At 36.9% G+C, this 17,248-nt stretch overlaps 2 protein-coding genes across 8 annotated transcripts; both read left to right on the top strand.

Annotated features, from left to right (window-relative positions):
* Nucleotides 1–86: 86 nt before the first annotated feature.
* Nucleotides 87–8,792, top strand: LOC108489237 (pre-mRNA-processing factor 39-1). Of its 6 annotated transcripts, none has more exons than XM_017793617.2 (15): nucleotides 87–280; nucleotides 548–622; nucleotides 771–1,222; nucleotides 1,774–1,883; nucleotides 2,344–2,573; nucleotides 3,165–3,332; nucleotides 3,633–3,999; nucleotides 4,500–4,643; nucleotides 5,355–5,507; nucleotides 5,609–5,725; nucleotides 6,125–6,205; nucleotides 6,315–6,452; nucleotides 7,265–7,561; nucleotides 7,868–7,981; nucleotides 8,301–8,792. In XM_017793617.2, the coding sequence occupies exons 3-15, from the start codon at nucleotides 811–813 to the stop codon at nucleotides 8,406–8,408; spliced, it is 2,439 nt and encodes an 812-aa protein (XP_017649106.1). In that variant the 5' UTR covers nucleotides 87–280; nucleotides 548–622; nucleotides 771–810; the 3' UTR covers nucleotides 8,409–8,792. The 6 variants fall into 6 exon arrangements, with proteins under 6 accessions (XP_017649106.1, XP_052877870.1, XP_052877869.1 ...); XM_053021910.1 differs by having other exon boundaries at nucleotides 87–355; XM_053021911.1 differs by lacking the exon at nucleotides 548–622 and having other exon boundaries at nucleotides 88–280; nucleotides 771–967; nucleotides 1,079–1,222.
* Nucleotides 8,793–9,298: 506 nt separating this feature from the next.
* Nucleotides 9,299–17,060, top strand: LOC108487227 (probable inactive histone-lysine N-methyltransferase SUVR2). 2 transcript variants are annotated; one of them, XM_017791521.2, is made up of 10 exons: nucleotides 9,299–9,546; nucleotides 10,141–10,364; nucleotides 10,447–10,479; nucleotides 10,584–11,259; nucleotides 13,740–14,866; nucleotides 14,987–15,237; nucleotides 15,653–15,719; nucleotides 15,819–15,869; nucleotides 16,114–16,210; nucleotides 16,671–17,060. In XM_017791521.2, exons 2-10 carry the CDS (start codon nucleotides 10,182–10,184, stop codon nucleotides 16,697–16,699), a joined length of 2,514 nt encoding a protein of 837 aa, XP_017647010.1. In that variant the 5' UTR covers nucleotides 9,299–9,546; nucleotides 10,141–10,181; the 3' UTR covers nucleotides 16,700–17,060. The 2 variants fall into 2 exon arrangements, with proteins under 2 accessions (XP_017647010.1, XP_052877868.1); XM_053021908.1 differs by lacking the exons at nucleotides 9,299–9,546; nucleotides 10,141–10,364; nucleotides 10,447–10,479 and having other exon boundaries at nucleotides 10,592–10,821; nucleotides 10,911–11,259.
* Nucleotides 17,061–17,248: the final 188 nt, after the last annotated feature.

Below are 17,248 nucleotides of genomic sequence, written 5' to 3'. Positions count from 1 at the left end.
TAGCAGCCCTGGGCCACAAACCAGGGGCCTCAAAGCCGTACAAAAAATCCAACGGCCCAGATTCATCTCCACCTCCACGTGACCCCGAAGAAAAACCGCCACGCACATACGATTTTAGTTGCCCTAACACTCCTCCCTGTTTCGCTTGCTTACTCTTGCAAAAAAACAAAAAAAACAAAAAAAAAAAAGCTTCAAACAACTTTCTAAAATTTTTCTCAAATTTCATTTCATAAATAGTTCCAAATTGCGAAATCCTCGACGACGTCTTCTCCTTCTTCCGGTACACTTCTACCCACTTTTTCTTTGTATTACTTTCTCCAAATTTCGGGTTTTGGTTTTGACGAAAACGTTCAAGGTTAGACTAGGGTTCTGTATCTAAGTTTTAGGGTTTTTGTATTGTATTGCTTTATTTTTCATTTTTAATCATATTTGTTTTTTTTTTCTCACTTCAAAATATTGTTAGTTATCAATTAACTTAATTTTACTCGATAGCTGATATTGGTTATTTATTTCCGCTTTTTTTTCATCATATTTGTTTGTATGTCAGAGTAAACGCTAGTCTCCGTTATTTTCAGAAGAAAAGTTAGTGTTCTGAATTTTGGGAGTAAAAAGAGGCGTTTAGGTAACTTTTTTATTGGTGGTTTTATAATGGCGTTTGTTTCGTGTTCATGTACTACAATTCTAATGGAAAAATGTTGTTGCATTTTTGGCTGAATATTGTTTTCTTGGAAAAAAAAATAATGACAGTAAATTCTTCTCTTTGCTGTTAGTTACGGTTTGTACACTCTACATTAAAGTTTCCACGCTGGTATGGGAGACAGTGAAGCAGTAGTTACTGGTTCGTCAACAGTTATGGACTATACGTCTACAGCTTATAATTCTACTGGCTCTGGTGCTTACCCTTCAGAAGTTACTGGAGGTCTTACTGCTTCTGGAACAGCAGCAGATGGAAATTACGCAGCATCTGGTATTGACCTAAAACCTGCTGGTCAAGAGCGTCAAATCAGTTCAGCCTATTACAGTATGCCAGCTGGTGTATCAACTGATGAGAATGCTGCTGATGTTGGAAATGTAACAGCTGAAGCTCCTAAGGCTGCTGGTTACAGTTCTTTAAATGGAAATGTTGTCAATGAAGCAGGAAATGCCACAACAGTTGAGAATGGAAACACTGTTGATAATGCGGGTGGAGCTTCTGCTGCACCTGAGTTTGTGGATGGTTCCGGTTTGTTCACTATTCATGTTTGTTAGATTTGTCTATCATGCCTAATGTACTTCTTCTTGATTGCCGTGCTGGATAAATGTAATGTTTAGTCTTTTACAGCATGTGTGTTTTGAAGAAGAATTGATGTTTAGGGAACAAACATAAGCTGCCTGCATAATTCTAAACTAATTAGAACTCCCTTATCTTCTCTATTTTATGTTTATAACATCTGAAAAAAATAGTGGGCTTATTAAACAGTTAATGTTGCGTTTTTATTTCTGTTTTTTTTTTTTTTTTTTTTAAATATCCGAGACTGACCACCCCAAAGATATGTCATAATTGCTAAAATCCATGATGGTTTACCACCAAAGCAGCCTTTGTCCACTGGCATTCTGCCATGAAGTTTTTTTTCCTGATAAACATGATATGGGTAGTGGTTATTTAGATCCTTGATCTTAGTTTTGGCTATAAGTATCCTTTTTTCCATGTTAAAAGTTATGTATCCCCTTTTATTATTGAATATAAAGCTAGGAAAAGTGGAACTCATTTTCATTTTTATATTTGATTTCTAGCACCGCCTATGTCTTGTGAAGAGGATCGGTTGTGGAGTATTTTGAGAGCTAATTCATTGGATTTTAATGCTTGGACGGCATTAATTGAGGAGACAGAGAAGGTTGCAGAGGTATGTGGGCTTGAATATGTGTTGGAACTTGGAAGACAGACTGGGGTTTTACCTGCTGGAAATTTCCTTAGCTAGTTGTCTGTTTCCTAGCTAATATCTATCTCTGTTTTTCCTTCTGTATTTGGTATGGGGGGTGAAGACTATGTTTTAAGGTCATGGCACCAATGTATTGGAGAAGAGGCTCCATAAAATGGACAACATTGGGAGGGACTGGGGGGGTGCCTTACTAATTTTGAGAAAAATGATTAAAGTAGCATCTAATTCATGTTGAAACTCTTTTTAGTGGGTTGGAAACCGAGATTGCCACCTATCGTATGGTTATTTTGTATTTCTACCCTTATCCCTCTTTGCTTCTAATAATCCCCTCCACTGGTTCATGAACTCCTCAGTCTCTTTATTTTCCATCTAAGCTTGTGTATCTTGTCTGCTAATTGAAGTTTCATCTATGCATTACATGCAGAACAATATACTGAAAATTCGAAAAGTTTATGATGCTTTCTTGGCTGAGTTCCCTTTGTGTTATGGTTACTGGAAAAAGTATGCGGATCACGAAGCACGCATAGGCTCCATGGACAAAGTTGTGGAGGTTTATGAAAGAGCAGTTCAGGGGGTGACTTATTCCGTGGACATTTGGGTGCTATATTGTTCATTTGCCATTGAAACATACGGAGATCCGGAAACTATCCGAAGGTATTAAGTGTTGGTCTTCCCCATTGTTGTTCCAGGTCTGCATTAGGAGATCATGATTGTGTGCCTTTGTTAGCCATGAGGATCTGTGATTTCGGTTGCTTTCTAACATTATTTCAGTATGCCAACAGCTTTTCCTTGCCTTTGTGGCACAAAGGTTTGATGGGAATGCACTAATTGCTTTTTTCCCTGATGTTTATTCCCTTGATTTTGAGGCTGCTGTACATATAGTAGTTGAAACTATTTTTAGGCTGTGGGCTATCTTTCTGAGCTCCTTCTCTGCTCTTCTCTTTGAAGCCCATAAATTAGTCATTTAGTCATCTATGAATTATTACTTTAACCTTGACACTTTGAGGTTCATCAATATACAAAATGCTGCTGGGAAGATCTCATCCAGTTAAGGGCTAGATGGCCTCTATCAGTGCTTCATTTCGACGTAGTTTGAATTTTTCAGGAAGGTAAATGCAGCGTTTGGATGTGTCGAGTGAATTGTTCCTTCTGCTTCAACATAGTCCCATGTCTTCTTTTTGTGTCTGCATTGCCGATAGTTTTTTCTTATATGTGTAGTAACAATCCTGCTGCATGTTGTTTCAGGCTTTTTGAACGTGGATTAGCATATGTTGGAACTGATTATTTATCTTTCCCTCTGTGGGATAAATATATTGAATATGAGTACATGCACCAGGAGTGGAGTCGCCTTGCTGCTATTTATACTAGAATATTAGAAAACCCTAATCAACAGCTAGATAGGTATTTCAACAGGTACGCCCTTATTGTGTCTCTTCGTATCTGATTCTTTATGGATATTAGATTACTATCTTGTCACATGTTTCTGATTTTGTCTAATGAGATCGGGCAAATGTAAGCATAATGTTGCTAAAATGATTATTTTTGGTTGTGGCCCTTTCTCATTGCACTTTGCTTTTTTACTATTTGCTTCTTGAAATTTGCTAAATGTGCAAAGGAAAAAGCTAAAAGTTACATTAATTCATGCTTTTTGGTTGCATATTTTGATCAATTTTCCTGTAACTTGTTTATTCCCTGATGCTAATTGTATTACAGTTTTAAAGAGTTGGCTGCAAGTCGACCTTTGTCAGAATTAAGAGCTGTTGAGGAAGCTGCTGCTCTTGCATCAGATATGGTTTCGGAGGCTGATGGACAAGTAAATGGAGGAGTGGTTCATTCTGATGCTGCAGAGCAAACTCCTAAGCCTATAAGTGCTGGGTCAACTGATGCAGAAGAGTTGGAGAAGTATGTCGCCATTAGAGAGGAGCTATACAAGAAAGCTAAAGAGTTCAATTCTAAGATCCTTGGTTTTGAAACAGCTATTAGGAGACCTTATTTTCATGCACGGCCTCTCAATATTGCTGAGCTTGAAAATTGGCATAACTACCTGGACTTTATAGAAAGTGAGGGTGACTTGAATAAGGTATTTGAGTTTGTTTTCTCTATCTTTCGGTTTAGCTATGCTTCTTAGTCTTTAGTTGTACTGTTTGTTATATATTGACTTACAGTTAAGTAACATCTGCTGCATCATTTGCTTTATTGTGGCTAAAACGTTGGGTGAAGCAACTTTTTAAAATGGGAAATGTACTGAGACTAGAGCCCGGGCCTTCGATTTGGTTTCTTTGAGGCTAAGTACTTCAAACCCTCGTTTGTTAGTGGACATTTTAGGTTTGTAATGTATCAAATAGCAAATTCAATTTATAATTTTTAAAGCTCCAATGTTATGCCTGCAGGTGTGTTCATGTCTTCCTAACCATTTATCTGTCGGGCAAGGAGGGTCCCATCATATTTGGGGGGGCCTCTCTGTTCCAACAATGGAGTATTTCTTATGCATTTCTCCTTGTGCTTTGTATCATCCCTTGTTTATTGTCTTGTTGCAACAGCATATCTTTCTCATCATTTATCTTTTCATTTCAATATTAGGTGGTGAAATTATATGAAAGATGCCTGATAGCTTGTGCTAGTTATCCTGAGTACTGGATACGATATGTTTTATGTATGGAAGCCAGTGGAAGCATGGACCTTGCTGATAATGCGCTTGCACGTGCTACTCAAGTCTTTGTCAAGGTATGAAGTGACAATTTAAATTGTTTGGAAAATGCTACATGGTGAATTTTGTCTCCCTTCCAAAAGAGTCATTCATGTTTCGGTTCCAGTATTAAACCCTTGTCAACTTTGACTTCTGTCATTTAAGTATTTTAAATTTAAACTGTTGAAAAGAAAAGTGCTTGGAAGCAAATATTTTGGCTGTTTTTGGGTTGGTTTTTGTACATTTTAATCAGTAACAACTTTCAAATAGGAAAAAAACCCCCTCAAAAGTCGGAAAACATTCACATAAAAAAGTTGGAGCATAGACTATCATGCGATAGTGGGAGCAGTATGGTTTCCGCTTAATTATGCGATAGAGAATTATTGTATGCCTTGTTTAAACAGGTCCTGTTTAAGAAATTTGTAAATTGTTGTCACAAATAAATTATTTCATAGAAAATTGCCCTACCTTTTATTCATTCATTTTCTGATTCCTTGCTGTGACTGAGTCAATTGAAGATGAACACTTTGGCTTTATTTTTTTATTGATTTAGGAAATTATTTGATCTAGTTAGTTTTTACTATAATGCATAGCCAGTTTTATACTTTTGATTATAATTTTTTTGAACTTCTAGCATTAAGTGTAATTGGTGAGTATTCTTTTGGAGACTTAAATGGCGACATCATGCTAGTTGCAACAGTTTCCATTGTGTTATATTTACTAGTATTTCTGTTACCAATATTTGACAGAGGCAACCTGAGATCCATCTTTTTGCCGCTCGATTCAAAGAGCAGAATGGGGACATACCAGGTGCTCGAGCTGCATATCAACTTGTTCACAATGAAATTTCACCTGGTTTTCTTGAAGCAGTTATTAAGCATGCAAATATGGAACGCCGTCTGGTAAGATAATGCTAGCATGCCTATGCGGTTTAATTGTGTATGGGCTTAATGCTTTTAACCTATTACCTGTTCTGAATGGCTTGTTTGTCTTGATTCTGCAGGGGAAACTTGAAGATGCCTTCTCTTTATATGAGCAAGCTATTGCCATTGAAAAAGGGAAAGAGCATTCTCAAACACTACCGATGATGTATGCACAGTACTCTAGATTTTCATACTTGGTAGGTGGCTGTGCTTGTGATGCCTAGTTTCATTTGTCTTTATCCTGATATGATTTGTGTGAAATGAAAAGGGATTTTTTTTATCAGGAGTCAATGTCAATAATGTCATTCATTTTAGAAAAGAAATTTGACATTTTATGTATAGCTGTTCACTTCTTTGTAGCTAGATATTTACTTCATAATATTATACTACTACTAGAGTTCTTTATGTTTCTTGTTGATTTTCTAGTATCAAATACCATTAATTTCAACCTAATGAGCAATATGTTATTAGCTCTTTAAAGAATATTCCCCCTGTTTATCATTTTGTTTGATTCCCATTAGTTCCAAGTATTTATTGTCGTTGCTACTTGACTCATTATCTAATATCTTTCTTATTCCCTTTGGTTTTGTTTGTAGGTTTCTGGAAATGCAGAGAAGGCTAGGGAAATTCTTATTGGAGCACTTGACCAAGTCCAACTGTCTAAACCATTTCTTGAGGTTCTCTCTCTCTATGTGCCACTCGCATACACGCATGCACTCTTTATCACATCTTTTCTGAACATTTTCCTCGTATTGATTTCTGATTTTGCTTTTGTTTTACACATAGGCCATAATATATTTTGAAACAATTTTGCCACCACCAAAGCAGATTGGTTATTTAGAATCATCGGTTGACAAATTTATAGCCCCAAACTCAGATGGCAGTGCTGCAGACCGGGAAGATGTATCCAGCATATTTTTGGAGGTAATACTTTATGTTAGAAAACTAGTATGATACCAGCATTATAACAGCTTCTAACAGTCTATACGGGCCTGGCTGGTACCCTCCCTTGCTGGACCATAGAAGATCTTTGAAAATATTTTTACTTGATTCTATTAGGGCTTTACCACATTCCTAGGGCTTTTCTTTTCAGGCTCATTTTATTTGGTCATAATTTTATTCAAAAATAAAATTTTGATTAAATTAGGCTATAGTGAACTTGGTTAACAATAAATATATTATAGTTTTTTATTGTTATGTATTGTTTATTTGACATTAAAATTTTTTGGATATTAGATATTTTGTGAAAATTTACTAGATTTATGTAATGGAGATAATTTGCATGTGTAAATAGTTTATATTTTATTAGAAAACTTGAAAATAGGTTAATGTTAAAAAAAATCTGAAAAGTGCAGACATCGGTACTGGTACCGTAACGAAATCTGAAAACAGTATGCCCAGTGGTATATTACAATCTACCTGGCTTCTGCTTGAACTTCTTTATGTGTTTCTTGGTTACTGATAACTGGAGGTTGGGGGATGGCTGGAAATGGAAATTGCTTACAAGTTATAACCAGAAGATTTACCTTTTCTTTTAAGACTCATCTCGAGTTGATGATTCTGTGAAGATTGAATGCTTTGGAATGTCTTGAGTTTGTTTGAAGACTTCCTCACAAGATTATGAGTGCTGTCTGAAAACCTGTATTCAGTGTTCTGATTTTTTAAATTAGCAGCTACATGCTAAGTATTGCAGAAAACTTTTACTGGTAGCTTACCCGGAGAAAATAATTGTGCAGTTCTTGAGTCTCTTTGGAGACGCACAGTCTATTAAAAATGCAGAAGATCGGCATGCTAAGCTCTTTTTACCTCGTAGACCAATGTCAGATTCAAGGAAGCGTCATGCTGAAGATTTTTTGTCTTCAGATAAGATGAAGTTGGCAAGGTCTTACTCTAGTGACCCTTCACCTGGCCAGTCCTTAATGAGTGCCTATCCTAGTGCACAAAACCAGTGGCCAGCTGGTTATGGTGCACAACCTCAAACTTGGCCTTCCACTACACAGGCACAAACATGGACCCCTGGCTACAGCCAACAGGTAGATTGCAATTTTTGATATATCTTCTAATTGTATCCTAGGACATGCTTGTTTGACTTTCTCAACTTATTCTAGCCTGTCATTGTGCTTTTTTCTTTTTAATCTTTGCTTTCTTATTTTATGTCGGTACATTTTTGAATTATAGTGCATTTTTGTGAAGGGAAAACTACCTTAAATGTTCATACAATTTATGGCTGCCAATAATTCTTTTTTTGGAGGATTAATGGTTTGAAATGGTTTCATATTATGCTTGTTGCTGTCAATGTAATGTTTTGATTGACTGTTCCATGAGTTATTTATTTGTAGGCTGCATATGGTGCGTATGGTAGTTATGGTAGCAATTATGCTACTCCACAAGTACCCACATCAGTTCCACAAAGTGCTGGGTATGGTGCTTATCCGACTACATATCCTGTTCAGGTATGAAGTTTTCTACCTAATAGGCTATTTGGCAAGCTACAATTTCGAAGATTAGAACCATCCTAATGGTACTTTTGAGACATAAAAAGGTGGAAGATTTAAAAAAAAATAAAAAAGTGATATGTAAGCTTCTCTTGTTAATAATTACAACCGCCTGAATGACCCATGGATATTCACAGCATGTACTTAAAAGAATTTGAAGCTAATGTTTTCGAAATGATTTTGATATAGATTTGCTTATTTTGTCGTTCAACATTCAGGTTTGAAATCACTTTTCCTTCTGGGTTGGAGCCTAATGTTGTGCTGTAATTTTATGCAGACCTTTCCTCAACAAAGTTATGCTGTACCAACTGCGGGCACGATGTTAACCCCAGCCCAGCAACCTGCTGCAGGAGTTCCTCAAACTACTTATTATGGGACCTACTGATGAGACTGCAGTAAAAAAGACCATCCAATTACTTTGCTGTCTCTGCTCTACGCGTATCCTCATAACTTAGATGGCTTAGCAGTTAGCCAAGGTGAACATTTTTGAGGTTTAAGAAGAAAAAAGGAAAAGGGGGGGGGGTTGTTTGGATGTTTGAGAATAGATGTATGTTTTAGGCGACGGTGGGTGAGTTGTTCTGTAGGTATTGTAGTGTCCTTTTTCTACGAGATATTTATGGAACTTGTATAAATATTGGTAATTCTGTAGTCAAGAGGTTCTATATGGACAGACTAGCCAAAAGAAAAAAGGTAAAAAAAGAATACGGAATTTGTTACAAACATTCAATACTATGGTAAGAGGTCGTCACTGCTTTTCAGTTTACGAATATATTGTTGATGCGTTGATACTTTATACGTTATTCATATTTTTAAATAATTAATCTCTTTGATTATTTAGTGTGTCAACACAAGTTTAATCTGTTAAAACAGTTGGTCATAAAAAACTAAATTTGAAATTAGAATTATTGTATCAGTGTAGTAAAAAAGATTTTTCACATGAAGTAATTTAGGTCAGATGAGTTGTTAAAAATTATTGTTAATCCCATAATATGATTAGTGAAATGATTAAAATAAAATTCACTTAAATTAGTTGAAATAACTTATGAATCAAATGGAAGGAAATATTTGATCGTATAGGTGGTGTATTTGTACACTTTATAGTGTAAAAAGTATTTTTAAGAAGATGAAATATATTTAGACGTGATATTATTAGGTAAAAATACATATTTAAATGATATTTAAATTTATTAATATAAACTTAAATTAAATTTAAAATAAAAATCTAAAACTAATTTGACTTGAAAGTGTTATTACTACTTGTTGACGTTTCAAACTCAGTGTTAAAAACAACCACAACGTATTTCATCAAAGTATGTAGTCTCCTTCAGCGGAACAACGTGTTGTTTACGCGCCAATATAAGTGTGATCAACTGAGGCAGAGCTAATTAAAACATTTTCAAATCAATTTCTTTTTTATCCCGAAGATTCAGAGACTTAAAAAACCCTCTAGTAAATTTACCCTATGTTTTCCACTCTCCAATGCAATTTCTCTCTCTCTCGCTTTCTCCTACTCAACAAGTCTGGTATGATTTTGATCTTTTTTTTTTCTTGTTTCAAAACCACCCTACTTTCACTGTAATTCTTCTTTGCGCTTTTATAATATTTTCTTCTGTCATATATATTAAAAAAATGACCCTTCGTTTTCTAAGCGAAACGCCTTTACCTTTGAATCCCAAACGCTTTTGTCTGTCTTGGCTCACGGCTGCATTTGGCTTTTTCTTTCGCCATTGTACTTGGTTTTGAGGATTTTATTGGTTTAAGTTCTTTTTGTCTGCTTTCGAAAATATTTTTCCTCTCGTGAGAAAAAAATAAATGTTGAACTGTATGTGATTTGGTAACGGCGTAATGCTGTATGCATGGTGAAATGCAGTTGTGTGGTCTCTGAAAAACACTATAAAAATAGTAATCATTAATCTTCAAGGGTTTCGTTTGGTACGGTAAAAATGAGAATTGACTTCACAAGTTAAAAGTTCTCCAATCTGATTGTTTTACATTAATACTTCAAAAAAAATAAAAAATTACAGTAGTTTCAAATTCCTGCTGCTACTTTTGTACGTTTATTTTACTTGACTGACTACTGACCTTGCTTACCTTTTTTCTCCAAATGGAAAATGTAGGTATCAATATAAAATATCGGCATAGTAGCTGAGAAAGCATCATGGCACGAAACCCCAGAATTGTGCAGGCCTTCCGCGCCATGAAGGAAATAGGAATTCGCGAGGACAAAGTGAAACCAGTATTGAAGAGGCTTCTAAATTTATATGAAAAGAATTGGGAGCTAATTGAATCAGAAAATTATAGAGTTCTTGCTGATGCCATCTTTGATGAGGAGGAGAGTAAGGTACATTTTCCTCTATATTCTGTTTCACTTCAGTTTTAAGTCTTTTCCCTTGATGTGTTTTTGATACGATCTTGCTTTTCAGGTGTCGGAACTGGAAAAATACAAGAAATGCGATGTATGCGACTCATCTCTCTTAACTTTTGCTGCCACTACAGAATTTTTTTTCCTGTTCTTAACATCTATCTGTGTCAACTGATATAGTCTGATTGTGTTACCTAGGAGGATGAAGATACTGAAGGAGGAGGTTTGGTACATGATGAGCTTGTGAGGCGGCCCTTAAAAAGATTGAGAAGACTAGGTGAGACATCAAGTTCTCATAGAACCGGCAGCCCCAATGTGGGTGGAACACTTTTAAAGAAGCCTAAAGTCGAGGATGAACCATCTCCTGCTTCTTTACAACAGAAGTCACTTCAGTGCAATATTGGAAAAAGGACAGAATACCTGCCTGCTTCACCTGGTTCTGTTTCACCTCAGCCTGTTTCTCCTGCTTCTGTTTCACCCTATCATGGTGATAGGACTGCCTTACCTGGTCCTGTTTTATTTCAGTCTCCCTCTCCTGCTCATGCTTCACCCCATCATGGAGGTATGAATAAAGGGAAGCAAACCGTGGAACCTAGGCCTTTGGCCGTACTGGGAAGACCTGAACCAAATTCGCATTCATCTCAAATGCATTTTAGCAGCAAAGGAAAGGAACTAATGTCACCTAATGTCACTTCTAATGGGAAAGGCCCTCAGAGAGTCTCTCTCTCCTTGCATATTAAAGATCTGGCACCGGAGCCTTGTGTTATTCCTAAGAAAAGAGTGGTTGATACTCATGCACTGATCATACCTAAGGAAGAGCCATTTACTGATGACATGCCACAGGATGAGGTTCCTATTGCAGTAATTCATCCAGGTAAGTTATTGTAATTTCCATTTGATCGACATTTTTTTCCTCCTCAATTCGCTTCATTTCAAATCAAATTTTGATTCCTGATTAGCCCTGTGGCAATTCTCAAGCATATAATTTAATTTGGTCCATGTATATGTTATGATTTTCTTTCTTTATTTTGTTAAAATCAGCGTTGTGAAATGGATAGGCTTTTACTGAATTGTTTGTATGGTTCTTTAGTTAATTCATAAGGTAGTCAGGAACCAGTGTTTTTTATTGGATATTGAGGGGAGAGTGTACATACAGAAAAAAAAAATTTTGGGGCCATTGTGTTCTTGGATTGTCGTTACACTTACCCAGTTTACTCATGGAAACTGAAAAGCAATGATGCACAGTGTGGCATGTTTTTTCTTTTTGTAGATAAACACTTTAACTGAACCATCACAGAATAAAACCAAGCAAAAGTCAAACCCTTAAGGCCAACTGATGGATACACAGTGACTAGCAGCCACTCTTGCCAGTGCCTGAGCTTTGAAATGCTATGGCTTCCTTGCTGAAATTGGACGTTCACCATTTGGTGGAGTTGCTTAACATCCTTAGGAGCTGGACCAAGCTTCCCATCAACAACCATACAACCTTGGATTAAGTTCCTCCACTTTTTTCTGGTGTTGATACATTAACACTGCTCAGCTTGATGTTCCTGCTAGTGAACTAGTGCAAATCTAAGAATGATGATTCGAGCTTGTAAGGGAGAGTCTGCTGTTATTCTCCTACATAGGATAATGGAATTTCCTCTGGTGTTCAATGCTGCAAAAGCCCGTCCATATTCAAATCTGTTGTTGCTTCTTAAACTTGCCAAGTACGGGGTCTAGTTGGGATTACTCCTGGGTTGGTTTTGTTTGTGTTGGTTTACTTGTTGATGGGGAGCTGTGCTTAGGTTCATTCTCAGACTCCTAGAGCCAAGTGAATTAACTTCCTTGAACACCCCGAGGATTTTAGAAGTTAAGGGATTTGCCTGGATGAGTATTTTTTAAGGTTACTATTGCTGAAAACAGCCTCATTTTGTTGTTCTCTTATTGCCCATAGGATGCACTTAAACTTTGTGTAAAATTCCCTTGCCTCTAGATTGTCTATGGCATTAACAGTTGAATACACTCCGTCCCAATGTTCAACTAGACAAGGTTGATGCATGGTGAGAGTGATGATCCAAGTGAAACCGCCCTCGCAAAGTCACATCGAGCAAACAGATGTTCTACACTCTCGTCTTTATCACAAAGGGGACATAGTATAGCAACATCCATGTTTCTTTTCCTAAGTTTACATCAGATAGGCAGTCATTATAAATCTTCCAAAGGAATCTTAACTTTGAAAGGAAGTTTAAACTTCCCTAGCACTTTCCAGTTGGTATTGTCTTGAGCTTTGCCATGGTGGTCTTGGCCTTGTGTCTACAGCAGGTTGTATGCAGAAGTACAGAAAATTTTCCATTGAGGTCCTCCTTCCAAATAAGCTTATCTTCCCCTCCAAATAAGGAAAAGGATCTTTCTCCAAACTCGGCAAGAGCTTCCTTCCCTGGCATTTGGGCTAATCGATCCTCCTTCCAGGGCTTGATGGTTGGGTTAATGAGCTCCACTGTATGAACTTGCCTGTTGGCTTCTGTAGATGGAAAGCCTTGAAGTTGAGAGATTTACCACAGTGCTCGTTCCAGTCCATATTTGGTCATCCATTCCCAAGTTACAAATATCCAGCCCTTTTAGGATGCCTTTCCAGATCCAAGAGTTAGATGTTTTAGGCATCAGCTCCTCTATACTTTGGATTTACAGTATTTTGCATTCATAACTTTCTCAAGGAGTGAGTCAGTGTTACCCTTAGGTCTCCACTCTCCATGCTATTTTCCTGAAAGAGCTTTATTAAACATATCAGCCTGGCAAATCCCCATCCTCCCTGATTTTTAGGTGATCATAATATCCTCCAATTCCCTAGATGGAGTGTACGTAGTCCTACTTCATGGCTCCACCAGAAAAATCGAATCATCTAGTCAATCTTCTGACATACAAAATTGAGAGCTTTAAAGCAAGACAGCTTATAAATGGGGGTAGATGCACGGGTGGATTTTATAAGAATAAGATGCAGTGACCTTTCCTTGTGTCTTGTCTACAATATTTGGAAAAATAAGCTACATAAATCGACCCCCAAATTGCGCTGGAGTGTCCTTGCTTTTCACGTTAGAGTGTGTGATGTTTCTCTCCTATAAATTTATTGACAGTATTTAGATCACTATAGTTCGACCTGTTAACTTTGCGGAGCATAATCTCTGCGATTGATCCTAATCTGCTGTATGTAAAACCATTTTTGAGACACAGAATATGCTAATTAGCATCTATAACCATAACATTGTTGGATATTAGAATTGTGATTGATGTTTTTCATAATTTATTTGTTTTTGTTATATTTTCTAACATATTTTATCCTTTACTTATTTATTTCACTATAATGCTTTTTAATAGATCCATTAAGTGGAAAAGATTTGGCAATTAGGGAATTTTCAACAGGAAAATCAAATTGGCAGGAACCTCCAGAATCCCTGCATGCAGATGAAATTGTAGGTGGTGGTGCTTCAGCTTCGATGAGTAAGAGGCATACCAGTTGTGAGCTTGCTACTGTTTCTAATGAAATTCCTTCTAGACTAGAAATTGCATCATCACAATTGGGCGAGGTGAAGATTTCTGTAAGCTACAACAATTCTGCTCTTGGAGGACAAAAATTCCAATTGCCTAGCATAGATGAGCTAAGAGAACTAATGGAACAGAGATGTCTCCGATCATATAAACTCATTGACCCAAAATTTGATATCATTAAAATTCTAAATGATATGTGTGAGTGCATCTCGGAATTGGCAACTAATTCCTCTAATCAATCGCGGGAAGGTGATGTGATGCCAGCTCTTGATGTGTTGAAGAGATCTCCTGGAAGGGATGCTCTTGATGCTGAGAGCAATAGAGAAAATGGTTGCATGCTAGCCAGACTGTTAAATGGATCTTTCATTGTTCAGCCCTCTTCAAATGGATGTGTTGATGATGTAGGGGGGAAGGAATTGGTGGTTCTTCCACAGCATGAACTTACTCTTAATGAATTAAGGTGGCTTCATGATGCAAGTGACATAACCAAGGGAGAAGAAAAAGTTGAAATTTCATGGGTAAATGAAATTAATAAAGATTTTCCTCCACCGTTTCAATATATTTCAGAGAATCTCGTATTTCAAAATGCTCATGTTAGTTTTAATCTTTATGGGATTGGAGATGAAAGTTGTCCGACATGTTTTGGGGATTGTCTCTTGGCTGAGCAGCCGTGTGGTTGTGCTTGTCGAGCTGGGAGAAAATTTGCATACTCTTCAGCGGGTGTTGTTGAAGAGGACTTCTTAGGAGAGTGCATCTCTATGACTCGTGATCCTCAACAACAATTTCTCCTTTATTGTACAGAATGCCCCATTGAGAGATCCAAGAAGGATGACTTTCCAGAACCTTGCAAGGGGCACTTAAAGAGAAAAGTTATCAAAGAATGTTGGAGCAAATGTGGCTGCCATAAGCAGTGTGGTAACAGAGTAGTTCAGAGAGGTCTAAACTACAAATTGCAGGTTTGGTTTATTCCAGTCTTGTACAAAATCTGGTCCATTTTATCGTTAGTTTCGGTTCCTTTTCAACTTAAGGTATTCACTTGAGTTTTTCTTCCATGACTAATTTACTATGGCTGTTAGGTTTTTTTGACACCTGATGAAAAAGGTTGGGGCCTCAGAACTCTAGAGAAGCTTCCCAAAGGGGCCTTCATATGTGAGTTTGTTGGAGAAATACTCACTATATCTGAGTTGTATGCAAGGAACAGAGAGAAACATACTTGCCCTATCCTGTTAGATGCTTATTGGGGGTTGAAGGGAGGTTCTAGGGATGAAGAAGCTCTCTGTTTGGATGCCACATGTTATGGAAATGTCGCTCGGTTTATCAATCATAGGTTTGTATAGATGTTATATATTAGACTTTCTATGCCCTTAACTTTTTCCTACTATGTTCTTCTAAAGCATTCAATTGCTTTTGAATCTATCTCTTTGTTGCGTGTTTTTGTAATGTTAGTAATAAGTTTTTATGACATTAGTGAAGGTGGTGTAAGTTGGGAGATTGGTTGATTTTTTCCCTTTTTTATGGTGGGTGGAGGGTGAGGGGTTACAAACATTAGTTGAGTTGTTAGTACTAGGAGATATGAAAAGGTTACCTACAAGAATGTCTCATTTTCCATCATTGAGGTTTTGTTTTAATTACCATTATAGGTGAAGGTATATGATGGCTAATGCATTGGAAGAAATGTCCGAGCACCTTCAATAAGTTGGAATTTAAAATATCTGATTCTTTTTTCTTTCTTGTTTTGCTAGATGCTTTGATGCAAACTTGATTGAAATTCCTGTTGAAGTGGAGACCCCGGATCTTCGTTACTACCATGTATGAAATACTGATTTCTTCCACCTTCCTAGTCTTGTTTGTTTTGCTTGCTTCAAATCTTTGCAATAGCAAGTGTAATTGAGCATTTACTGTGTGCAGCTAGCCTTCTTCACAACTAGAGAAGTTCATGCACTTGAAGAGCTTACTTGGGTGAGTGATTATCTATTGCTAATTAGTTATATTATTATGAAGCTTTGAGTTTTGTTGCTTATCATAAGGTTGAAAAAGAAAAGAAAATGAAATTAATGCGGTTAGTCTATGTAAATTTTTGGTTCTAATGCATTTTTTTTGGCATACACATGCATGCATGAGTATTCTCATGCATTAAATGATGATTCTTCATGTGTTTTTTTCCTCTTTGTCCCTATTAAAAGGCTATGCATGCTGCTTGCAGGATTATGGTATCGACTTCGATGATCTTGATCATCCTGTTAAGGCATTCCGGTGCAGATGTGGCAGTAAGTTTTGCAGGAACATGAAACGTTCAACCAGTAAGTAGTTATCTTGTATAATCTGTAGACAATGTTCGGTTTTGGGTCTTCGCATGGTGGAATAATTTTTTTGCCACATTAAAAGATTTTAACCCTTTGAAACTGCAACGATAATATCCATACACAAAAATTTGGAATTGTGGTTTTCATGTTCTTAACCCTCCCCTGGGATATGATTCCAATAGAACTTCGATGCTAAAATTCAGATTTTTCACCCATCTAAGAATTGAGATGCTTTTCACAGGATAATGCTTTTGTGGAGGTAACCATAATTGTCTATGCAAAAGGAAGTTGTGTATCTGGGATTTTAATGAAGTTATTTAATTAGCAATGGAAAAGCCTTCAATCTAAGTGATAAGGAACTCTCAAGAATGTTGTAGTGTTCTCAAGAATGTTGATGATATGCCCCTATTTGGTTGCTTCTGTAATTATTACTGAGGATCCTCTTTCTATGGTGTAGGGTCTAAATCTGCAATAATCACCGGATGAACCGATTCTCAGTCATGGAAATGTTTTGCCATCTTCAAGGCACTTATTTTGGAATATCCTTTTGCGTGGTTTAGATTTGGACAAAGTGAATGCTAGTCAACCCTGCGGTGTGGTTTTGATGTGAAATTGTGAACAGTGTACATAGTTACCTTCTTTTTTTGGCCTGATGAAACTATACACTTATTACTAGGTAATGGTAGGTAATAGAAATCAGGAAAATGTGCATTCTGATAGGGCTGTAGTGTGCAGCAACTGCAGGGGTTAAATGCTAATGGACAATGAATTCTAGTGTCAATTTACACATGTATCTTCGTTCTTTTTGGATTGCCTTCTGCCTTATTTCTATGTCACGTTCCTCAAACTGACCACACTTAATACCTATGCAAGCACTAAATTGTTAATACCAATGTCATGTAATTAGCTATTAGTGGTGAGTCGATTTGGTCGGGTTTTTAAGCTAACTGACTTTTAACTAAACAATTTTTTTGAAGTCAATTATAACCAAGAGTCCCAGTCAATTATAACCAAGAGTCCCACAGCGGGCAGCCT

Source organism: Gossypium arboreum, chromosome 11 (assembly GCF_025698485.1).
Source record: "Gossypium arboreum isolate Shixiya-1 chromosome 11, ASM2569848v2, whole genome shotgun sequence".
Taxonomy (NCBI): Eukaryota; Viridiplantae; Streptophyta; class Magnoliopsida; order Malvales; family Malvaceae; genus Gossypium; species Gossypium arboreum.
This window is presented reverse-complemented; position numbering and strand designations above follow the sequence as displayed.

Excerpts from the sequence above, each read along its gene's own strand:
- LOC108489237 (XM_017793617.2), top strand. The coding sequence starts at position 811 with ATGGGAGACAGTGAAGCAGTAGTTACTGGTTCGTCAACAGTTATGGAC. Across the intron at positions 1,223-1,773 it reads TGAGTTTGTGGATGGTTCCG|CACCGCCTATGTCTTGTGAA; the intron begins GTTTGTTCACTA and ends TTTGATTTCTAG. Across the intron at positions 5,508-5,608 it reads CAAATATGGAACGCCGTCTG|GGGAAACTTGAAGATGCCTT; the intron begins GTAAGATAATGC and ends TTGATTCTGCAG.
- LOC108487227 (XM_017791521.2), top strand. The coding sequence starts at position 10,182 with ATGGCACGAAACCCCAGAATTGTGCAGGCCTTCCGCGCCATGAAGGAA. Across the intron at positions 10,365-10,446 it reads TTGATGAGGAGGAGAGTAAG|GTGTCGGAACTGGAAAAATA; the intron begins GTACATTTTCCT and ends CTTGCTTTTCAG. Across the intron at positions 14,867-14,986 it reads GTCTAAACTACAAATTGCAG|GTTTTTTTGACACCTGATGA; the intron begins GTTTGGTTTATT and ends TATGGCTGTTAG.